Consider the following 19120-nt stretch of genomic DNA (forward strand, 5'->3'; position numbering starts at 1 on the left):
CATTTCTATGAAGGGAGGTAAAATTGTTTTCTAAGGGAAACAGTCAACACAAACCATGATGATTTAAACAAATAATGTTTCCCCCAATGAGTAGGAAGTCTGAGTCCCACAATGTTCAGATATCTCTGAGAGAGTTCCTCCTCTCCTAGCTATCTCTGATACAATGCCTCACTCTCAGATATTCTCACCATGAAATTCCACACAACAGGAACAGTGCTCAGCAGGAGAACATTTCCTTTGCATATGTGAGGGGCGAGGCCTCCCCAGCAGTGCCCTCTCCCCACCCCACTCCCCCGAAAAAAATGCCTCTCCCACGTCGAGGGATGTTCTTACCAATGAAAGGAAATTATCAAAACTTTAAATGGCAGATGACTCTTTTATTTTTGCTCCTTATGAAGTGGAATCGTGTTCTCTTCAACCCAGAAGCCAGCTCACTTTGTCAGGGCAGCTCAGCCTTTTCCATTCTGAATTTGCAATCGCTTCTGGTACTGGATTCCTATCACTTTACCTCCCAAACTGAGCCAGAGAAACTCTTTGAACTACAAATGAGGTCACTGCCCTATTTAATACCCTTCATGGCCTTTGCCAAGTCAGGAAGAAGTTAAATTCGTAAGCACGAATCTAGGAGAAAATCCAGAGCCAGGAGTAAGTCCCAAGCGCTGCTGAGTTTGACCCAAAAACCCTCATGTTTAATGAGTTCTTTGGAATCCCATGTTTAATGACCTCTTTGGAATCTCCATGAGGCTAAAGACTTGTTGGGAACACTTAAATAAGTGCCTTAATCAAACATGATGAAAAACAAGAAATCCCATCAGTTCAATTACTTCTGAAACCTGATGGAAACCACTGAATTACTTGCAATTCTGGACAAGATGGTATTTTACGAGCAATTGACTTGTGTTTGTTGAATTTCTAAATTGTTAACTTGGCACATAAAGTAATGCTATCTATTGAGGCATTCCTAACACCCTGCAAACAATTTGTTAATCAAATTGGGATATTAAAAAGAATCATAATTTAGGGGGCTGGAGCAATAGTACAGTGGGTAGGGCATTTGCCTTGCATGTGGACAACCCAGGTTTGATTCCCAGCATCCCATATGGTTCCCCGAGCACTGCCAGGAGTAATTCCTGAGTGCAAAGCAGGAGTAACCCCTGTGCATCACCGGGTGTGACCCCAAAAGCAAAAAAAAAAAAGAAGAATCATAATTTGAAGGCAATCTGAACCCAAAAATTTCTTTTTAGTCCTGCCTGAGATTTAATGGACAGTAAACCTATAAAAACACAGTATCGGCAGGCCAGGGAACCAGCTTAGCTTTCAAGGGTCACGTACATTCTCATCAGTACCACTTGCCTCCCTGCTCTCCAGGAACTGCCAATGTTTCCTTGGTGGATGCAGAAACCCCAAACCCACCACTGAAACATCTGCCTTGATTGACTGAGTAAGGCAGGGTCAGGGCAGAGCCCCCTGAGTTCTGATTGAGAATCCCACCATAAAAACCAAATCAAAATAAAGCACTGTGTTAGAGGATGATTGAATAAAGGCAGCCTAAGGTGCTATCAATGTTGGCTACACAGAATCAGGCTAACCTTTTCGTGGAACTTGACCGTTTTGATATTGTCAAAGACATTCAGCAAGTGGGCCTGGATGGTGTGTGTGTCTGACGCCTGTCCCAGAATCTCCAGCAAGGCAGGGTCTGAGACGAAGAAGAACCGAGGAAAGCAAAGTCGTTTTTTCTCCAAGTATCTAAGTGGGAGGAAAAGGATAAACTTTAAAAACACACAAGGCTGGGGCTGGAGTGATTAGCACAGTGAGTAAGGCATTTGAACTCACCGAGGTTCGATTCCCAGCACCCCATAGGGTTCCCCGAGCACATCTAGGAGTAATTCCTGAGTGCATGAGCCAGGAGTAACCCCTGTGCATTGCTGGGTGTGACCCAAAAAGGTAAAAAAAAAAACCCACAAGGCTGATGCTCCTAAGAATAAATTCATCTGGATGGAGCAGTGGGGATATTTCTGAAACCATCAGATTTTGCCCATATACTGTCCAACGTTTATGTTTTGGTTTGGCTTGTAGCTAACTTGGCCAAGTAGCTCTCCAAACTAGGTGAGGCAAACAATTTGTTGTTTACCCAACTAGTAGAAGAACTAGTAGAAGAACTAGTTTCCATTGAACTTCACTGGAAATATCTCATTTTCTTTGTAGAGGACAGGGAGAGAAAATTTTACCCAGCAGTGCTTTGGTTTTGATTATTTTGCAAGCACAGTGCTGGGTCAGCTCAAAGCTGCATCTCATTTGTGAAATTGTTGCTTCAGAGACTCATCAATGACTCCATCACCGAAGCAGAAGGAGAATCCAACTGGGAATGAGCTGTAGGAGAGGCCTGGGCTGGATTTGCTGGCGCTGGAGCAACTGAGACGCAGGCAACCCTCCTGTCTAGCCCTCTGGCGACTGGACACTTGCTGCTCCAGCTACTCTACTTTGCATCCATCCCTTACATTGTGGCCGTCTCTCTGATTCTCAGAGCTGCTCATCATTTTCTAGCACACTTGGATGTAATAAATGCAGTATGCATTGCTGCTTCTTTATACTTTTTGGGGGGGTTGAGAAGGGGTATTATTCCTGACAATGGTGCTGAGGGCAGGAAATGCAATGCCAGTGATCTAACCCTTTTAAGTAAGTACGGAATCACTTGAACTATATCTCTGGGTCTCTCCAGTTTCCATCCGAAAGTTGAGCAGAAGTCCTTTTCCAAGTGTGTCTGTGTTTAATTTCTTCTCCTTCCACCTCAGTTGTTTTTTATTTATTTGCTGTGAAGAATTATGGTGGGAATAGCTTTATTTCATAGAAACAGAACTCTATGAATAGGGAAAGCAGAAAATTTTTACTACAGAATTAAGTGAATCAGCAGCCAGAGCGGGTGAAGGTCTTTAAGGGCCCTCATGGAGAACGTGTGAGGAGTGGGAGAGATTTAGTCAAATGCAGACTTTGGCTCTGTTGAGCTGGATGCAAGTTCACCAAAAGAGAGAACTATTTTCGGAGGCTGAAAGAAGCAAGGGAAGAAAGGATATGTATGGATTGGTGGGGGTGAGTGTGGAACTGGGGAGGAAATATGAATATCTAAAATGGAGTATAGAATAACATCAGATGAGGCTGACACCCAAGGACAGTAGATACAAGGGCCAGGGGGATTGCCCCATAGCTGGAAGACTGCTTCATGAGCAGAGGGGAGAAGGCAGATGGAATAGAGAAGGGATCACTAAGAAAATGATGGCTGGAGGAATCAGTTGGGATGGGAGATTTGTGCCGAAAGTAGATAATGGACCCAACATGATGGCCTCTCAGTGTCTGTGTTGCAAGCCATAATGCCCAAAAGCAGAGAGAGAGTATGGGGAATATTGTCTGCCATGGAGGCAGGGGGAGGGTGGGAAAGGAGGGGTATACCTGGAATATTGGTGGTGGGGAATGTGCACTGATGGAAGGATGGGTGTTTGATCACTGTGAGATTGTAACCCAAACATGAAACTCTCACAGTGATTCAATAAAACTGTTTTAAAAAAAAGAATATCTAAAATGAAAAACAATCTTCCTTAAACATAGCTTGTCAGTGGCAGTAAGAAAAATTATCACACCTCTAAATGCTCATAAACTGTATATACATCTTAGGAAGGGAAATATTTAAAACAGAGATAGTACTGGGATCAAAGTGTTTGCCTTGCACACAGCCGAGCCAGGTTGAGCCAGGTTGATTTGGTTCCCTCAGCACCTTCAGGAGCGATTCCTGAGCACAGAACCAAGAGCAACCCCTGAGCACTGCTGAGTATGCCCCCAAAACAAAAGATTCCATGCTTCAATCTCCCTAGAATATTACAATTCAGTATATTTCAGTATACAGTATATTCAGTACAATTCAGTATATTCAGTACAATTACTTTCATTATTTGGTCTTGAAAGTAATCCATTTCAATCAAATAGACTCAATGACAATTGAGTATATTTTTACTTTCATATCTTGATCTTGATTATCCAAGGGGAGGATTAATAATTATTCCTTCACATAGCTCTACATATGTGAAATGTGCATGTCTGTATGTTTGTGTGTACTAATATTTAAAAGCAGACTCACTGCTGAAACAATGAGCAATATAAAGAATATACGTGATAATGTCTCTGTATTGCAAACCATAATTCCCAGAAGGAGAGAGAGAGAGAGAGAGAGAGAGAGAGAGAGAGAGAGAGAGAGAGAGAGAGAGAGAGAAATGCCTGTCTTATAGGCAGGCTGGGTAAGGCACGGTGGGGGGTTTCGTGCAGACGGGGAGGGTGGCAGGAGGGAAACTGGGGATACTGGTGGTGGAAAATGTACACTGGTGAAGGAATGAATATTGGAACATACTATGGCTGATACCCAATCATGAACAACTTTGTAACTGTATATCTCCCAATGATTTGATTTTTTAAAAAAGGCAGACTCCTATCTGTCTAATTGTGACTGTTTTTGAACTCAACACTACTCATCTTATATTTATTGAGCATAATGCAATAGTATTTGGGTTGTACAGATGCTATTCTAAGAAGGGTAGCAGAAAGAAAAGAAGGATATACATATTTAAGGACAGCTGGAGAGCGATTGCAAACACTGATTGTTTCAGTGATGGAATTAACTAGAAGTCCCAGAATCCCATCATTAGGACCACATCCAGGAAGGGCGCGCAGAGGACACAAGATTCCAGACGAGCCCTTAGATCTGCACAACTTGAGTCTTGACAAAGGAAAGGGATGTGGCGGCTGCCGGCTCGTGTCTCCGGAGCCGCTCTCGCGAGGGTGGGCGCCCGGTGAGCGTCTTACCCCGTCAGGGACTTCTGGCACATCTCCAGCTGTTCCAGCAGGTGCGGCAGCAGCTGCCCCATGGTCTCGTCTCCCACGCAGCACTGGACCACGTTCGGGGTCTCGTGCGCCCGAGTCATGATCTTCACCCAGGATTTGTCGATGTTGGAGAAGCGCTTGGCTTCCTGTGGGAACGGGGAAGGGGATAGACAGGTCCCCCCGGTGCTGTCAAGGGCAACGCACCTCCCCCTCCCCCCTCTGGGCCCCAGCTGACCCCCTGATCACCCCAGCTCTAGTTCCATCCTCCCCATTGACCTTACTACCCCCATCTTAAATAAGGATGCTCTTAAACTTAACCCTAGTACCCCCCTTTATGTTCAGTAAAAATGAAAAGTGGGGGGAGGGGGGGAAATATACCAAAACAAAAGCACAATATGAGAGTGTGGGAGAAAGTCACATGCTACGGTTCTCAGTGATTATCTCCAAATACAGCAAATTTTGATTTTTCCATACTTTATATTTTTTGTATAAAAATATAAAATATATTTATAGAATCCTTTGGATATTTAGAGAACAGAGTTAACGTTTTAAAGAAAGATAGGGGTGGGGGGCAGGGAGGAACAATAGTACAGTGGGTAGGGTGTTTGCTTTGCACACCACTGACCCAGGTTCAATCCCTCGCATCCCATAGGGTCCCCCAAGCACTGCCAGGAGTAGTTCCTGAGTGCAGAGCCAGGAGTAACTCCTGAGCATCGCTGGGTGTGACCCAAAAAAGCAAAAAAAAAAAACCAGAAAGAAAGAAAGATGGATGCGAGGGGTTGGGTGGGGGGCGAGTGATAGTACAGAGGAGGGGGCATTTGCGTTGCATGCAGACAACCTGCTTTAGTCCCTGGAACCCCATATGGTCCCTGAGCCTGCCAGGAGTACAGAGCCGAAGTAAGCCCTGAGCATCACCAGGTGTGACTCCAAAACCAAAGACAAAGAAGAAGATACAAAATAAAATCTGGCATAGCCCTAACATGTTTTTCAGGAAAAGAGAGAAGTGAATAGATGTTTTTGGTAAGTGTTTAAAAATAATTTTTATTCTCTTCCTTGAGATTTTCTTATTTTCAGCAATGAGCATGTCTCATCAATTATGATGGCAAGGAGACTGCCTCGCTCTTTCTATACTGTATATCAAAGTTTCCATCAATCAGTTCAGTTGGGGGTTCTTCACCCATCAAGAAAAAAATCATGCCAAATATAAAAGCTAAGTTAAACAACAAAAACTTACATTTATGTCTAAAGATATAAAAATTTCACCAGTGGCCAAAAAGTAAACTGGCAAGGAGATATGTAATTAAACAGAAACCAAGTAAAGAGAAAGCTTTACTTTGGAGACCCTCTCAATATAATCAGGCTTCTAAACTCAAATAGGTTGTTCAAAATGTTATAATTTGGCCAACGATTTCAGGTAATTGAATAATTACCTTAGTTTTGTCATTTTTTTTCAAAAAGCTTAAAATACATTCTATGTATATCTAGTGAGATGATTGCAATTTGATGAGAAAAAAATACATCTTATGAGGGACTTTTTATTTGACAGATTTCTCCCAGTTTATTTCCACCCTTCTGATTTACAGTGCAGATATAATTGTGTATTTTGTATAGTGTGAGTTATTTTTAAATGTCAGTAGTAGAAGAGCAAATTATCCTACCATTGTCAAGATAACTACTCTATAATTCTATACTGTTTCAAATTCTACCTTTTGATTATTTGAAGTGTATCAATAATTCACACTTTCATTCTTCATTTTTTAACCCTCTGTCTCCTTTAAGACCTAATCATTTTATATTTTCTCTCTCCAATTTTTCACACCACTCCTTCTTTTCCAGAATTACTGTGTATTGAAAGACTTGCTCTATAGCAACCCCTATTAGATTGAGGGGGGGATGGCTCAACAGAGATTGAAATTTAAGCGCATTTTAAAAAAGGAATTGCTACTGATTGTTTCTCTAAACTAAAATACTAGTGAAGTGTTGAGGAGTATAGCTGGTAAAGTGCCTGCCTTGCACACAATTGACCCAGATTCAATCCTAGCACCCCAGATGGTCCCCCAAGCACCTCCGGGAGTGATTCCTGAGCATAGAGCAAAATTGAGCACTAAACACAGTCAGGTGTTTGCCCAAAAACCAGTAAAACAAAAGAAAATCCAGTTGAAAGCATAAAGAACATTCTAAAGACCTTGGGAAGCTGCTTGGCAATATCTCCTCCCACAAAGACGGCTTCCAGATAAATCCACAAGTTTTGCACCATCATCCAGTTCTCAGTGATGTCGGTGGAGTTGGAAAGATACTGCACCCATTTTTGAATCTGGGTTTTGAAAGGCGCATTGTACCTAGAATGAGAAAGATGATCAATAATGTAGAGGCTTCAGATCTTCTTTTTATTGCTATTTTCCAACTAGAAGGCATTTTTAATCATTTTTACATCTCTGTAGGAATTTCCTCAGTGATTTCTATCTAACTAATGTTATTAGTTACACGTAAATTACACAAGAATCCAATTGACACCTGTAAGTTACATGTGGCCTCTTAATTCAAATTGGAAAAGAACAAAAGTTATTTCAATTTGCAGATGATATCTTAACATGCATAAAAAGCCCTAAAGTCTCCCCTTTTTAAAAAAAACAGCAAAAAAAAACCTCCTAGAAAGAAAGAACTGTTAAAGTGGCAGGCAACAACATCAAGATACAAAAACTTGGGGCTGGAGCAATAGCACAGCGGGTAGGGCATTTGCCTTGCACACGGCGATTCCCAGCATCCCATATTGTCCCCCAGCACCGCCAGGAGTAATTCCTGAGTGCATGAGCCAGTGAGCCAGGAATAACCCCTGTGCATTGCCGGGTGTAAACCAAAAAGCAAAAAAAAAAAAAATACAAAAACTTTATATTTTATATGTAAGCAATAAAGTAAAAGAGAAATAAATCAAAACAATCCAACATACAGAATCTAAATTAAGAACAGATAGTACTAAGCAATAACCAACCCTTGGCACTGGGATTCGGAGCAAATTACCCAACAGTGGGGTCAGGGTGGGGGTGAAGAGAGAAAACCCATAGTAGAAAAACACGGGGACACGGGGCTGGAGCGATAGCACAGCGGGTAGGGTGTTTGCCTTGCACGCAGCTGACCCGGGTTCGATTCCCAGCATCCCATAGGGTCCCCTGAGCACCGCCAGGAGTAATTCCTGAGTGCAGAGTCAGGAGGAACCCCTGTGCATCGCCGGATGTGACCCAAAAAGCAAAAAAAAAAAAAAAACACGGGGACACATGGCGCATTATGGCACTTTGAGATTGGCGGGGTAGTAATTTTATATACCAGTACATAAATTTCAACACAATTATAACTTCATAAACTATAATAACATAAATAAATAAAGTTGTATTCAAAAATAAAAACAAAAAAGAACAATTTACTTAAAAAACTGCATCAAGGAACTGCCAGCCAGCCCCGAGCGCGTGACCCCCCAGCCACGTGCACCGGCCGGGCCACCTCAGCCCTCTCCGGCCCCGATGCCAAAAGTTCATTGGGAGAGGAGGGGACGAGGTCACCATGGCCATGAAGAGGAGGATCCACCTGGAGCTGCGGAACCGGACCCTGACCGCGGTTCAAGAACTTGTCTTGGACAGTTGCAAATCAAAAGATGGAAAAATTGAGAGCTTAACGGATGAATTTGCAAATTTAGAGTTACTCGGTGTAATAAATGTATGCTTGAGTTCAGTGTCAGACCTCCCAAAACTACCTAAATTGAAAAAGCTTGAGCTCAGTGAAAATAGTCTTTGGAGGTCTGGACATGTTAGCAGAAAATCTTCCACATTTTACACGTCTAAACTTAAGTGGAAATCAACTGAAAGATATCAGCATCTTGGGGCCTTTGAAAAAGTTGAAGTGTCTCAAAAATCCGGGTCTGTTTAACTGTGAAATTACTAACCTGAATGACTCCCGAGAGAGGGTCTGCAAGCTCTTGCCCCTGCTGACTTCCCTGGATGGCTCTGACCCAGAGGACAGAGAAGCTCCTGAGTCAGGCACTGAGGTGGATGGTCCAGACGAAGTGGAGGAGGAGGAGGATGGAGAGGATGAGGAGGATGAAGAGGATGGTGAAAAGGAAGAGATTGATGAAGAGGATGAAGACGTAGAAGTGGAAGAGCATGAAGATGAAGTCAGTGGGGAGGAAGAAGATTTGGGCCAGGATGGAGAAGTTGATGAAGAAGATGAGGATGAAGATGAAGAGAAAGAGGAAGAAGAGGAAGAAAGCGGGAAAGGTGAAAAGAGGAAGAGAAAAACAGGTGATGAAGGAGAAGATGATTAAGACCCCAAATAAACTGCAAAAACATAACTGTTCAGTATTGGTTGGACTGCTCTTATGGATTTGGTAGCTGTTTTGTCATTTTTTTAAAGGTAGCTGTGATTTAAAAAAAAAAGTAAAAAAATAAACCACCCAGATACCCACCCACCCAAAGAGCAAAATAGTTCCTGTGACATTCTGCCTTCCTTGTCTTAGTCCCTCTCGGAAATCCACAACCAGGCTTGGGGGTCTTCATCCCAACAAAATTGTTGTAAGCATTCTTAGGTTTTGTGTAAGATTCTTATTGTAGTGGGTAGCTGTGACTAGGGAGATAGATGAATTGCAAATTAGGGCTGGAGCAATAGCACAGCGGTAGGGCATTTGCCTTTCAGGAGGTGGGGAGGGCCCCCCCACCATGGTTTGATTTCGGAGAAACCAGCAAGCTACTGAGAGTATCCCGCCCACATGACAGAGCCTGGCAAGCTACCCGTGGTTTATTCGATATGCCAAAAACAGTAACAACAAGTCTCATAATGGAGAGTCTCAAGCAAATTGATGACAGTAATACATTGATACAGTGACTAATATAAGTACACAACTAAGGGTTTCTTAGTTCTTGGTTTCTTAGTTTCTTGGTTCTTTCTTAGTTCTTACATTGAACTTGACAAAAACAACAAAGAAAGAATTTCCAGGTACAGTTACTTGGAGTTCCAAATCCAGAACCCCCTTTCTCCCTGCACTCCAGGGCCACTGTGTAGTTGGCAATGTGGGGGGAACATCGAAGCCACACTGGCCTGGCCACCAGAGCCAAGTGGCTGATCACATGATCTGCGATTACATCCCAGTGATGGCATCATGCAGATGGAACAAGTAGGGGAGAATAAAGCATACCGATACTATGTATGCTACACCAGAGGCTAAAATGAAAACCAATTTTACAGGTAGTTTTAATGAAGAAATTGTATGAGGGGCATTGCTGCATTTTCTAATTCCCTTTGAAAATTTATTATTATGGTTCTCAATTCTCAGGAAAAAAAGATGTACAATTTGGCTGAGAATATGGCTCAGTGATAAAACAAATGCCTTGTTTGTGTGGGGTGTAGGTTTGTTCCTAGCACCAGGAAGGAAGGGAGGGAGAGAGGGAGGGAGGAAGGAAGGAAGGAAGGAAGGAAGGAAGGAAGGAAGGAAGGAAGGAAGGAAGGAAGGAAGGAAGGAAGGAAGGAAGGAAGGGAGGGAGGGAGGGAGGGAGGGAGGGAGGGAGGGAGGGAGGGAGGGAAAGAGGGAAAGAGGGAGGGAGGGAAAGAGGGAGGGAGGGAGGGAGGGAAAGAGGGAGGGAGGGAGGGAGGAGGGAGTAGGGAGGGAGGGAGTGAGGGAGGGAAGGAGGGAGGGAGGTGGGAGGGAAGGAGGGAGGGAGGGAGGGAAAGAGGGAAAGAGGGAGGGAGGGAGGGAGGGAGGGAGGGAGGGAGGGAGGCTTGTGTCCCACCTGTTGCTCAGCAGCGCGCTCAGCAGCATCAGGCTGTCCTCCATGCTGGCGATGATCTCTGAGGTGGTGTCTCCTCGCAACAGCAGCTCTCCGCGGGTCTTGAAGCTGCTGAACGTGAAGGTTTTGCTGTCCCACTCCTGAATGACCTGCTTCAGCCTCTGCTCGATGTCCCTTTCTTTCACAGCACTGATGCAGATGTCCTGTGAAAACAGCAAGTCCCGCTTTGCGCACGACCTTCTGTACCTGTCCTGTCTCGGCGCAGGCCCCGTCTTCACCACCCACTTCCTGCCTAGCCACGGTGCTTCTGCTCCTAGAGCCAACACCCAGGAGACCGCGTGGTGGTGAGCAGAGCTCATCAGGAGACATGGAGAAAGCGATGGCTTCCTAATAGCTTGGGATCACGAGGTCGTCGGGCAGTGGGAGTCCGTCCCTAGCCGACACCGGACCTGGGAATGATTCCTGGCACCACACGGTCCCCTGAGCATCTCTGGGTGTGGCCCTGGACACTCCCAACACTCTGTGTACCCTGGAGATTACAGGGTCCAAGAAGCACAGCACCCTGGGGACCCCTGCACTGAAGTGTCAGCCATGTTGGCCAAGAGTTGATAGCGGGGGGCCCTCCAGACCTCTGAGCACTGCTTGGAATGCTCAAAAAAAATAGTAATGATTTTACTTAGCAAATAACATTTGCAATTATTACCTGTCAAATTATTTTTTTTAATTTTTATTAGTGAATCACTGTGAGGTACAGTTTCAAACTTATGAACTTTCATGTCACTATCAAATATTTATATACCATTTCCTTAAAGTTCTTTTTTAATTTTTTATTAGAGAGAATCACTGTGATGTGCAGTTACAAACTTATGAACTTTAGTATTTGCATTTCACCCACGCAGAGATCATTGACCCATCCCTCCACCAGTGCTCATTCACCTCCACCAATGATCCGAGTATCCCTCTCACCACCCCCACCCCATCCCCCACCACCCCACCCTGCCTCTGCGGCAGGGCATTCCCCTTTTGTTCTCTCTCCTTTTGTAGTTCGCAATAGAGGTATTGAGTGATCAAATTATCCAGAAAGATCACATAAGAGTACTGCAACCCTGGAGTACTATTTATTGGGTTGTGAGGGGAAAAAAAGAAGTCCTGCTACTTATAGCCTAAGTGGGACTTGAGGGTATTAGGGTTAAGTAACAGAGAGCGTCAGTCCACTGGGATATCTCAGCTGGGTGGGGCCTACAACACTGAGCTCTTATACTGTGATTCTTGGTGGTGGAATATGTGCACTGGTGAAGGGATGGGTGTTCGAGCATTGTATAACTGAGACTTAAACCTGAAAGCTTTGTAACTTTCCACACGGTGACTCAATAAAAAAAATTAAAAAATAAAATAAATAAAAAATAACACTGAGCTCTTAAAAATAAATAAATAAGTAAATAACTAGATAAATAAAGCCAACTGGAAGAGAAGTCACCGAGGGCTGGAGGACCAGGAGAACGGGAGGGATTTCCAGAGTCCCACCGTGACCTGCTGCCCGGCCCGCCTCGGCGAGGGACACCACCCGACACATCTCGTGCACCCCCCCCCCGCTTTTCACCGCCACGTGGCCGCTGCACCTCTATTTCCTCCTTGTATCTCAGGAGAGGGGCTTCCATGATGTTTCTCAGCTTGAAGCTCTCGTTGCCCACGTCCAGGCTGTGGCCCGTGAGCGCCGTGATCCTCCCCCAGTGCCTCTCCATCATGGCCGGGCTGGCCATGTGCTCCAGCAGCGGGCAGCACTCGCTGAAGTCCTCGACGGTCTTCTTCAGATCCAAGAAGGCCTGCCAGTCCTTCAAGGCCCGCGGCAGCTTCCGGCACCTGGGGGGATGAACAGCGCCGAGGAGCACAGCCGCTCCAGTCCCCCAGTCTGCCAGCGCGAGGGAAATTCACTCCGGGGGCTGGGCAGAGGCAGTACAGTGGGGAGGGCGCTGGTCTTGCACGTGACCGCCCGGGGTTCTATCCCTGGCACCCCCTCTGGTCCCCTGCTCCCCTCCTGGGTTCAGAGACAGAGCAATCACTGAGCACCTCTAGGTGTGTTGCCCCCCCCACCCCAAAAATGTCACTTTAGGACTGGAGAGATAGTACAATGAGTGAGGCATAGGTCTTACACACGTGTGGCTAGTCAGGTTCAATTCCCCATATCATAGATGGTCCCCCAAGGCCCTGAGCCAGGGGTGATCCTTGAGCACAAGGTGTGGTCTGAAACAAGTAAAGGGTGTTTAGAGGGCCCGCTCAGGATGGGAGATGTGTGCCAAAAGTAGACTATAGACTGAACATGACGGCCACTCAATGCTTGCATTGCAGAGCACAAAACCCTAAAGGAGAGAGAGAGAGTAAAAGGAAATGTGCCTGTCACAGAGGCGGAGGGGGTGAAGACAAGGGGGATGGGCAGGGGGATGAGAGGGATACTGGGAAAATTGGTGGTGGAGAACGGGCACTGGTGGAGGGATGGGCACTCAATCCATTGTATGACTGAAATGTAAGCACGAAAATTTGTAAGTCTGTAACTGTACCCCACAGTGATTCATTAAAATAAATAAATGAATAAATAAATAGATTTTTAGGATATCAAAAAAGGTGTGGTCCAAAAAAACAAAACATAAGAGAATAAAATATCTGCTCTCATGGGGGGGGGGTGTGCAGAGAGATAGTACAGGGGTTAAGGCACTTGTCTGGCAGGCCGCCAAGTCCAGTCTGATCCCCCTGAAACACACATGCTCCCAAGCACCACATTAAAATGATCCCTGAGCCAGAGGTAGTGCCTACAGCACAATCAAGTAGAGCCCAAAACTCAAATAAATAAATAGAAGTCACTTTGAAGGCCAATCTCGTATACTCCCATGATTCAGAGGATATCTGTTAATTTGGTTTTGTTCAGGGGCCGCATCATCCACTCAGGGCTCACTCCTGGCTCTGCACTCAAGCATCACTCCTGGCAGGCTCAGAGGACCAAATGGGGTGCTGGGGGTCCAAGCCGGGCTGAGCTGGTGCAAGCCAGATGCCCTGCCTGCCTGCTGCACCACTGCTCCAGCCACCTGATAATTTATTTTTATATTGCAGAAAACTTTTCTTCCCCATCAGGAAATATTAAGTAGGCAAAATGCATAATTTTGAATCATAGATTTGCCTTCCAATTCAATTCTGCGCACACATATCAGGAGCCTAGTAAGTACCAAGCACAGCCGAAAATACAATCAGTGACTCAATTTTCTTTAGGTTTAAAGTTAAAAGTGATGTAAAAAATGGTGGAGCTCCAGATTTATTCCAGGACTCCATCTACCATAAACTTCAAAAGTTTGCTATGCGGAATACAGAGATGAGCTCCCCTAGGCTGCAGAAAGGGCTCTGACACCTGGATCCATGTTTAAAGGATATTCTCATTTCACTCCGCACACACATGGATCATTAACAAACAGCATTTGCAAGATGCTGTCAGTGGACACCAGCCATGCACCACGATCATGCATGCAAAACCTGACCCTAACAAAACCCCCAAATTTGGGATAGTTGCCAGGCGAAGACAGTCTGAACAGGAGAGCAGTGACTGTGAGCCAGGCAAGAACAGAACAGAACCCGCCAGGACTTTGCCAGGACTTATCCTTACCGGGCCGTGGTTGGCTCCATGAATATCCCAGGCTCTGCTCTCAATGGACCCATCAATTTTGATGTGTCTACTGATGTTATCTCTCAACTTAAACAACCGCTCATGTGTTTGGAGGCAGGGATATGGGCTGGGGGCATAGAAATTGTGTCCAATCCATGGCCAGCTTGTGCCCTCGGTTGTAGTTGCTGAGGCCAGCTTGCCCAAGGACACTGGACATGCCACAGTGTCCCTCTGTCTCATTTTTTATAACAGATCGTGCTGGATGAAGGTCAAAGGTGCCAACGAGATTGGCTTTACTATGATAAATAGCCACATCTGGGTTGAAAAGTGAACTTGAGAGCCTATGAAAGGAAAAAGCACACAAGCCCAAAGGTTCAAGGTCCCTGGGCTACTGAACATTTCATTGCTCACCTGTTCTGGAACTCTAAAAGTTCATTGTTGATTTTTTCAATATTCACTTCTGACCAGAGGATATCATGATAACCATTCACAGTGTCTATGACGCTGTTGTACAAAGTGTATATTTTCTGGAGGAGATTTAGTTGCTTCTTTATTTCCAGAAGCTGCGGATACTGGGTTACTGGAAGGCCAAAGAGTTCCTCTCCCCCAGTGTAGGTGATATATTTCCGATAGATATTATCAAACTGATTCTAATAGAAACAAAAGTGAAAACTCATCAAGATGGCTTCTATCTGAACCAACATGTGATGGAAACCAAAAAAAATAATGACAAATAAGAAAGCTGGTATGATATCTGAGCACAGGTAAAAAGAAATACTAAATGATCAATTATTATGAAGCCAACTCTAATTGTTACTAAAACAATGACATTTTTAATTGAACATACATACTTCACAATATCTTTCTATACTTAGGAGAAAATGTATGTATTTAAGGGACATTAATTTTTTTATTAGTGAATCACCGTGAGGTATAGTTACAAACTTATGAACTTTCATGTTTGCATTTGGTTTACATCCCTCCACCAGTGCCCATTCTCTTCCACTAATGTTCCCAGTATCCCTCCCACCACCCCCACCCCAACCCCCACCACCCTGCCCTGCCTCTGTGGCAGGGCATTCTAAGGGACATTAATATTGTGGTTGTTTAGAAGTCACAGAAATGACAAAGATTACCTGAAACATAACAAGTCTGTCACTGGCTTCCTGGGGTTTCAAGCCACTGGCCATTGGGCCATTCTGAAACAAAAATTAGATATGAAATACTTGTACAAAACTTTATGATTCAATAACCGGGGAATAAGATTAACTTTCATAAGTTCCATATACATGACAGAAAGCAAACTAGATATTAAAATGATCTTTAAAAGTTCTACAAAGTGTTAAGGATTATGTATTTTATTTATTTGGGGAGGTCACACCCAGCAATGCACAGGGGTAACCCTGGCCCTGCACTCAGGAATTACTCCCAGCAGGGGACCATATGGGATGCTGGGAATTGAACCCGGGTTGGACTCGTGCAAGGCAAACGCCCTCCCCGCTATCACTCAGCACAGCAGGTGGGGCATTTGCTTTGCACACCGTCGACCCGGGTTTGATTCCTTCACCCCTCTTGGAGAGCACGGCAAACTACCTAAAGTATCCTGCCCACACGTCAGAGCCTGGCAAGCTCCCCGTGGTATATTCAATATGCCAAAAACAGTAACAATAAGTATCACAATGGAGATGTTACTGGTGCCTGCTTGAGCAAATTGATGAGCAACGGGATAACAGTGATAACAGTGACAGTGATTGAAAAGGTCAATATATTCTATAAGAACACATAAGTTTCCAGCTAAACTAAAACACTAATAGCAGTCACTGTTTTCATCTCCGTGTTACAAATACAAATTATGGTCTTAACATTCTACAGATGCTTTCCTACATGAGAACATGCTAAATAGGCAGGTTTCTATACTTCAGCAACAGAAGTACCGCATCTCTCCAATCTCCTAAGTTTCTAACATTTGCTGTATAATGTGCAACTAGCTAATAGTCACAAATTTCCTCCTCCATTTCCTTTCTGGGTCTCATCATGCAAAATCCTCCTAGTAGAAGACTCTGTACTAAAGCCCTGCGTGGTCAGCATTTCTGCCCAGTCACAGCTGTACAGCGTCCTCAGTACCAAGGACAGTGCCTGTACATGCTGGATTTGTTCACTGCAGAACTGAAGAATGTGGAAAGGTGAACTGTCTCAGCAAGGGAGCGATAAAAATATCAAACAACTTCCATAAAAAACCAATAAAGCAACAGGAATAGCACTTGGTGGGGGAGGAAGAGGGGTGACCAAGTCATACTCAGAAATACTCAGGGGTCTTCCTGACAATGGTCTCAGACCGTATGTGGTGCTGGGGATCGAACCTGGGTCCCCTGTTCTTCTCTCTCTCTCTCTCTCTCTCTCTCTCTCTCTCTCTCTCTCTCTCTCTCTCTCTCTCTCTCTGACTATACACACACACACACACTGTCATCCTGTTGTTTATCAATTTGCTCGAGCGGGCACCAGTAATGTCTCCATTGTGAGACTCGTTGTTACTGTTTTTGGCATATCAGATATGCCACAGGGAGCTTCCCAGGCTCTGCCATGCGGGCGGGATAACGCTATCACTCCAGTCCTCTCTGACTCCAGGAATAGAAATTTTAAAATCCACATTTTCTATTGAATTTACTCTAATTGAACTCTAAGAAGATAGGAAATGTGGGAGGGAAATGTCTTTCCGATCATGGAAAGATTCCATTTCTAGGGAATCTCATTGAACTCTTTTTGACATGTCATCTAAATAACAACTACATTTCACACGTTCTAATCACTCTTCCCACAAAATCAAATACACATAGAAAATAATCATACCAAATCATAATCCGAATAAAACTGGTCACAGTCTTGGAGGAAGATCTCCATACTAGTAATAAGCTCTTTTCGGAAACCAGGCTGCAATGCAACTAGTTCATTCTGAACCTCGCTGGCACGAGCAAGCAGCTTCTCCCAAGCATAATGCAGGGTATCAACCTTGTCCATCTCTTCCTTGGCTATAAGAAGCCCGTATTTGTTAAGTAAGGCATAGGATTCCTGTACAAAGGAGACAAAGTGGCTTCTGCTAGTTGAGGGCATAGATATACAATCATTTGTCAAATAATTTAGAACACCAAAGATCAGAAAAGAAGGGAAACTGCCCAGGGTTCTAGTTTCTCTGCTTGCAAACTAAACTCTCCAATGAACGACTGAACCATTACCCTTTTTTTTCATTCATTTCTAAACTTCAGCATGGGAAGATTTCCTTGCTGTCATGGAAATTTTAATAAGTGCCAAAAAGACTTTAAGTGCATTTTGAGAACTACCAAGCATTCTAAGAGTAAAAGCTATTTTTATTTAAGGCCTCTAAGTTGTATTTGGAGACTAATAAACATATAAAACAATGATAATGATAATACCAGGGCATTAGATGTTACTAGTCGTGAAACCAATATTCATTTAATCCAGGTCTTAATGATCCCATTTGCTCTATGGTAAGACATTCTACTGATAAGCCACAAGAGAGGGTCCTTGAAACAGAGCGTGAGATGACTCATTGGCCTCCAGATACAAATTTCTGGACTCTCATCTAGATGATTTTACAAAAGAAAATAATTTCCCTAAATCTCCCACTGGGAGATTTAGACAAATATGTAGTTGATGATTTTTGGATGACATTGTTTTGGACAAGCACAGCCAAATTCCTTTCTCCATCAAGACGCGCACTGCAGTGCACACAGGGGCCAGTAAAAGTGAGTCCAGAAAGCGGGTTCTGCAGCTCTCAGGGCAGTGCCTGATGGCTCAACACGTATGTTACTCACAAGTCTACAGTGTGTGTGGATACGGAGTGGGAGGATGGGTGGATAGAAATAATGAAATTACGCTGAATCACATCTTCCAAAGAGTTTACTGAAAAGAAAAATTGTGTGGTCCCCCGAGCACCACCAGGAGTGATTCCTGAGTGCAAAACCAGCAGTAACCCCTTTGCATCACTGGGTGTGACCCAAAAATAAAAGAAAAATTGCATGCTAATCTTAACTCCGATTTTGTCTTAATTCTCGGAAAAGGGGAGAGTTGTCAGATACAAAACCTCCTCTTCAATCCCCCAGGGACCCCCAGGTCCCACACATAAAAGGGGGCTCTTTGCCTTGATGTTCCCTTTCCCTCAGAGAATACTAAAAATGACGTGATTATCCCAGCCTGACAGCACAGAGGCACAAATGTCCTTCAGGTGAAATATTTTAAATTTTCCAAACGTGCAAGAGAAAACCTAAAAGTGTAAGGCCAGAGTAAGATCCTGACCAACAGAATGTTAAGAACAGACACCCAAGTTCTCCTTTGAAAGGAATATGGTGCCTTTATGTCCGGGACTACTCTGGCTACACACACACCAGTCTCGTCTCAAAGAATGAACACAATCATGCTTCCCTTTTACATGTTCAAAACTAGTTCTGACTCTACATGTTTTAATTTAGTAAAATTTAGGAAATTATAATAGTAACAAAATTCATGGTATTTTCAATCACCCTTCCTCAGAACGTAGGATGGAGAAAAAGAAAGACAGGGAAGGAAAGAAGGAAAGGAAAGAAGGGAGTGAGAGGAGGCAGGTGGGAAGTATCGGGGAGCAGGGTACACGGCGGGTACAGAGAGGGGGTATACGTACATAGCTAAACTACAGAGTCAACAACACTGAAACCCTGTGGTCCAAACTACAACAACCAAACTTAAAAATGTGCTTGTGAAGGGGGCAGGCTGGAAGGTGGGTGGAACCTGTGGACATTGGTGGAGGATGACCACACTCTAAGTGGATTGGTGCTAGAATATTATATGCCTG

At 44.2% G+C, this 19120-nt stretch overlaps 1 protein-coding gene and 1 pseudogene across 1 annotated transcript in view; one reads left to right on the top strand and one right to left on the bottom strand.

The window, feature by feature from the left end:
• Positions 1-19120, bottom strand: part of DNAH5 (dynein axonemal heavy chain 5) — a 304825-nt gene that overhangs the window by 156432 nt on the left and 129273 nt on the right. The window contains exons 25-32 of the mRNA XM_055123648.1: positions 17125-17343; positions 15414-15476; positions 14689-14927; positions 12251-12491; positions 10635-10834; positions 7049-7202; positions 4846-5009; positions 1590-1746 (exon numbers count right to left, since the gene is read on the bottom strand). Of these exons, the coding sequence (XP_054979623.1) occupies positions 1590-1746; positions 4846-5009; positions 7049-7202; positions 10635-10834; positions 12251-12491; positions 14689-14927; positions 15414-15476; positions 17125-17343 (1437 nt within the window). The remainder of the gene's footprint in view (positions 1-1589; positions 1747-4845; positions 5010-7048; positions 7203-10634; positions 10835-12250; positions 12492-14688; positions 14928-15413; positions 15477-17124; positions 17344-19120) is intronic.
• LOC101538078 (acidic leucine-rich nuclear phosphoprotein 32 family member B-like) lies at positions 8419-9175 on the top strand (annotated as a pseudogene).

Source organism: Sorex araneus, chromosome 1, assembly GCF_027595985.1.
Source record: "Sorex araneus isolate mSorAra2 chromosome 1, mSorAra2.pri, whole genome shotgun sequence".
NCBI classification, from domain to species: Eukaryota; Metazoa; Chordata; class Mammalia; order Eulipotyphla; family Soricidae; genus Sorex; species Sorex araneus.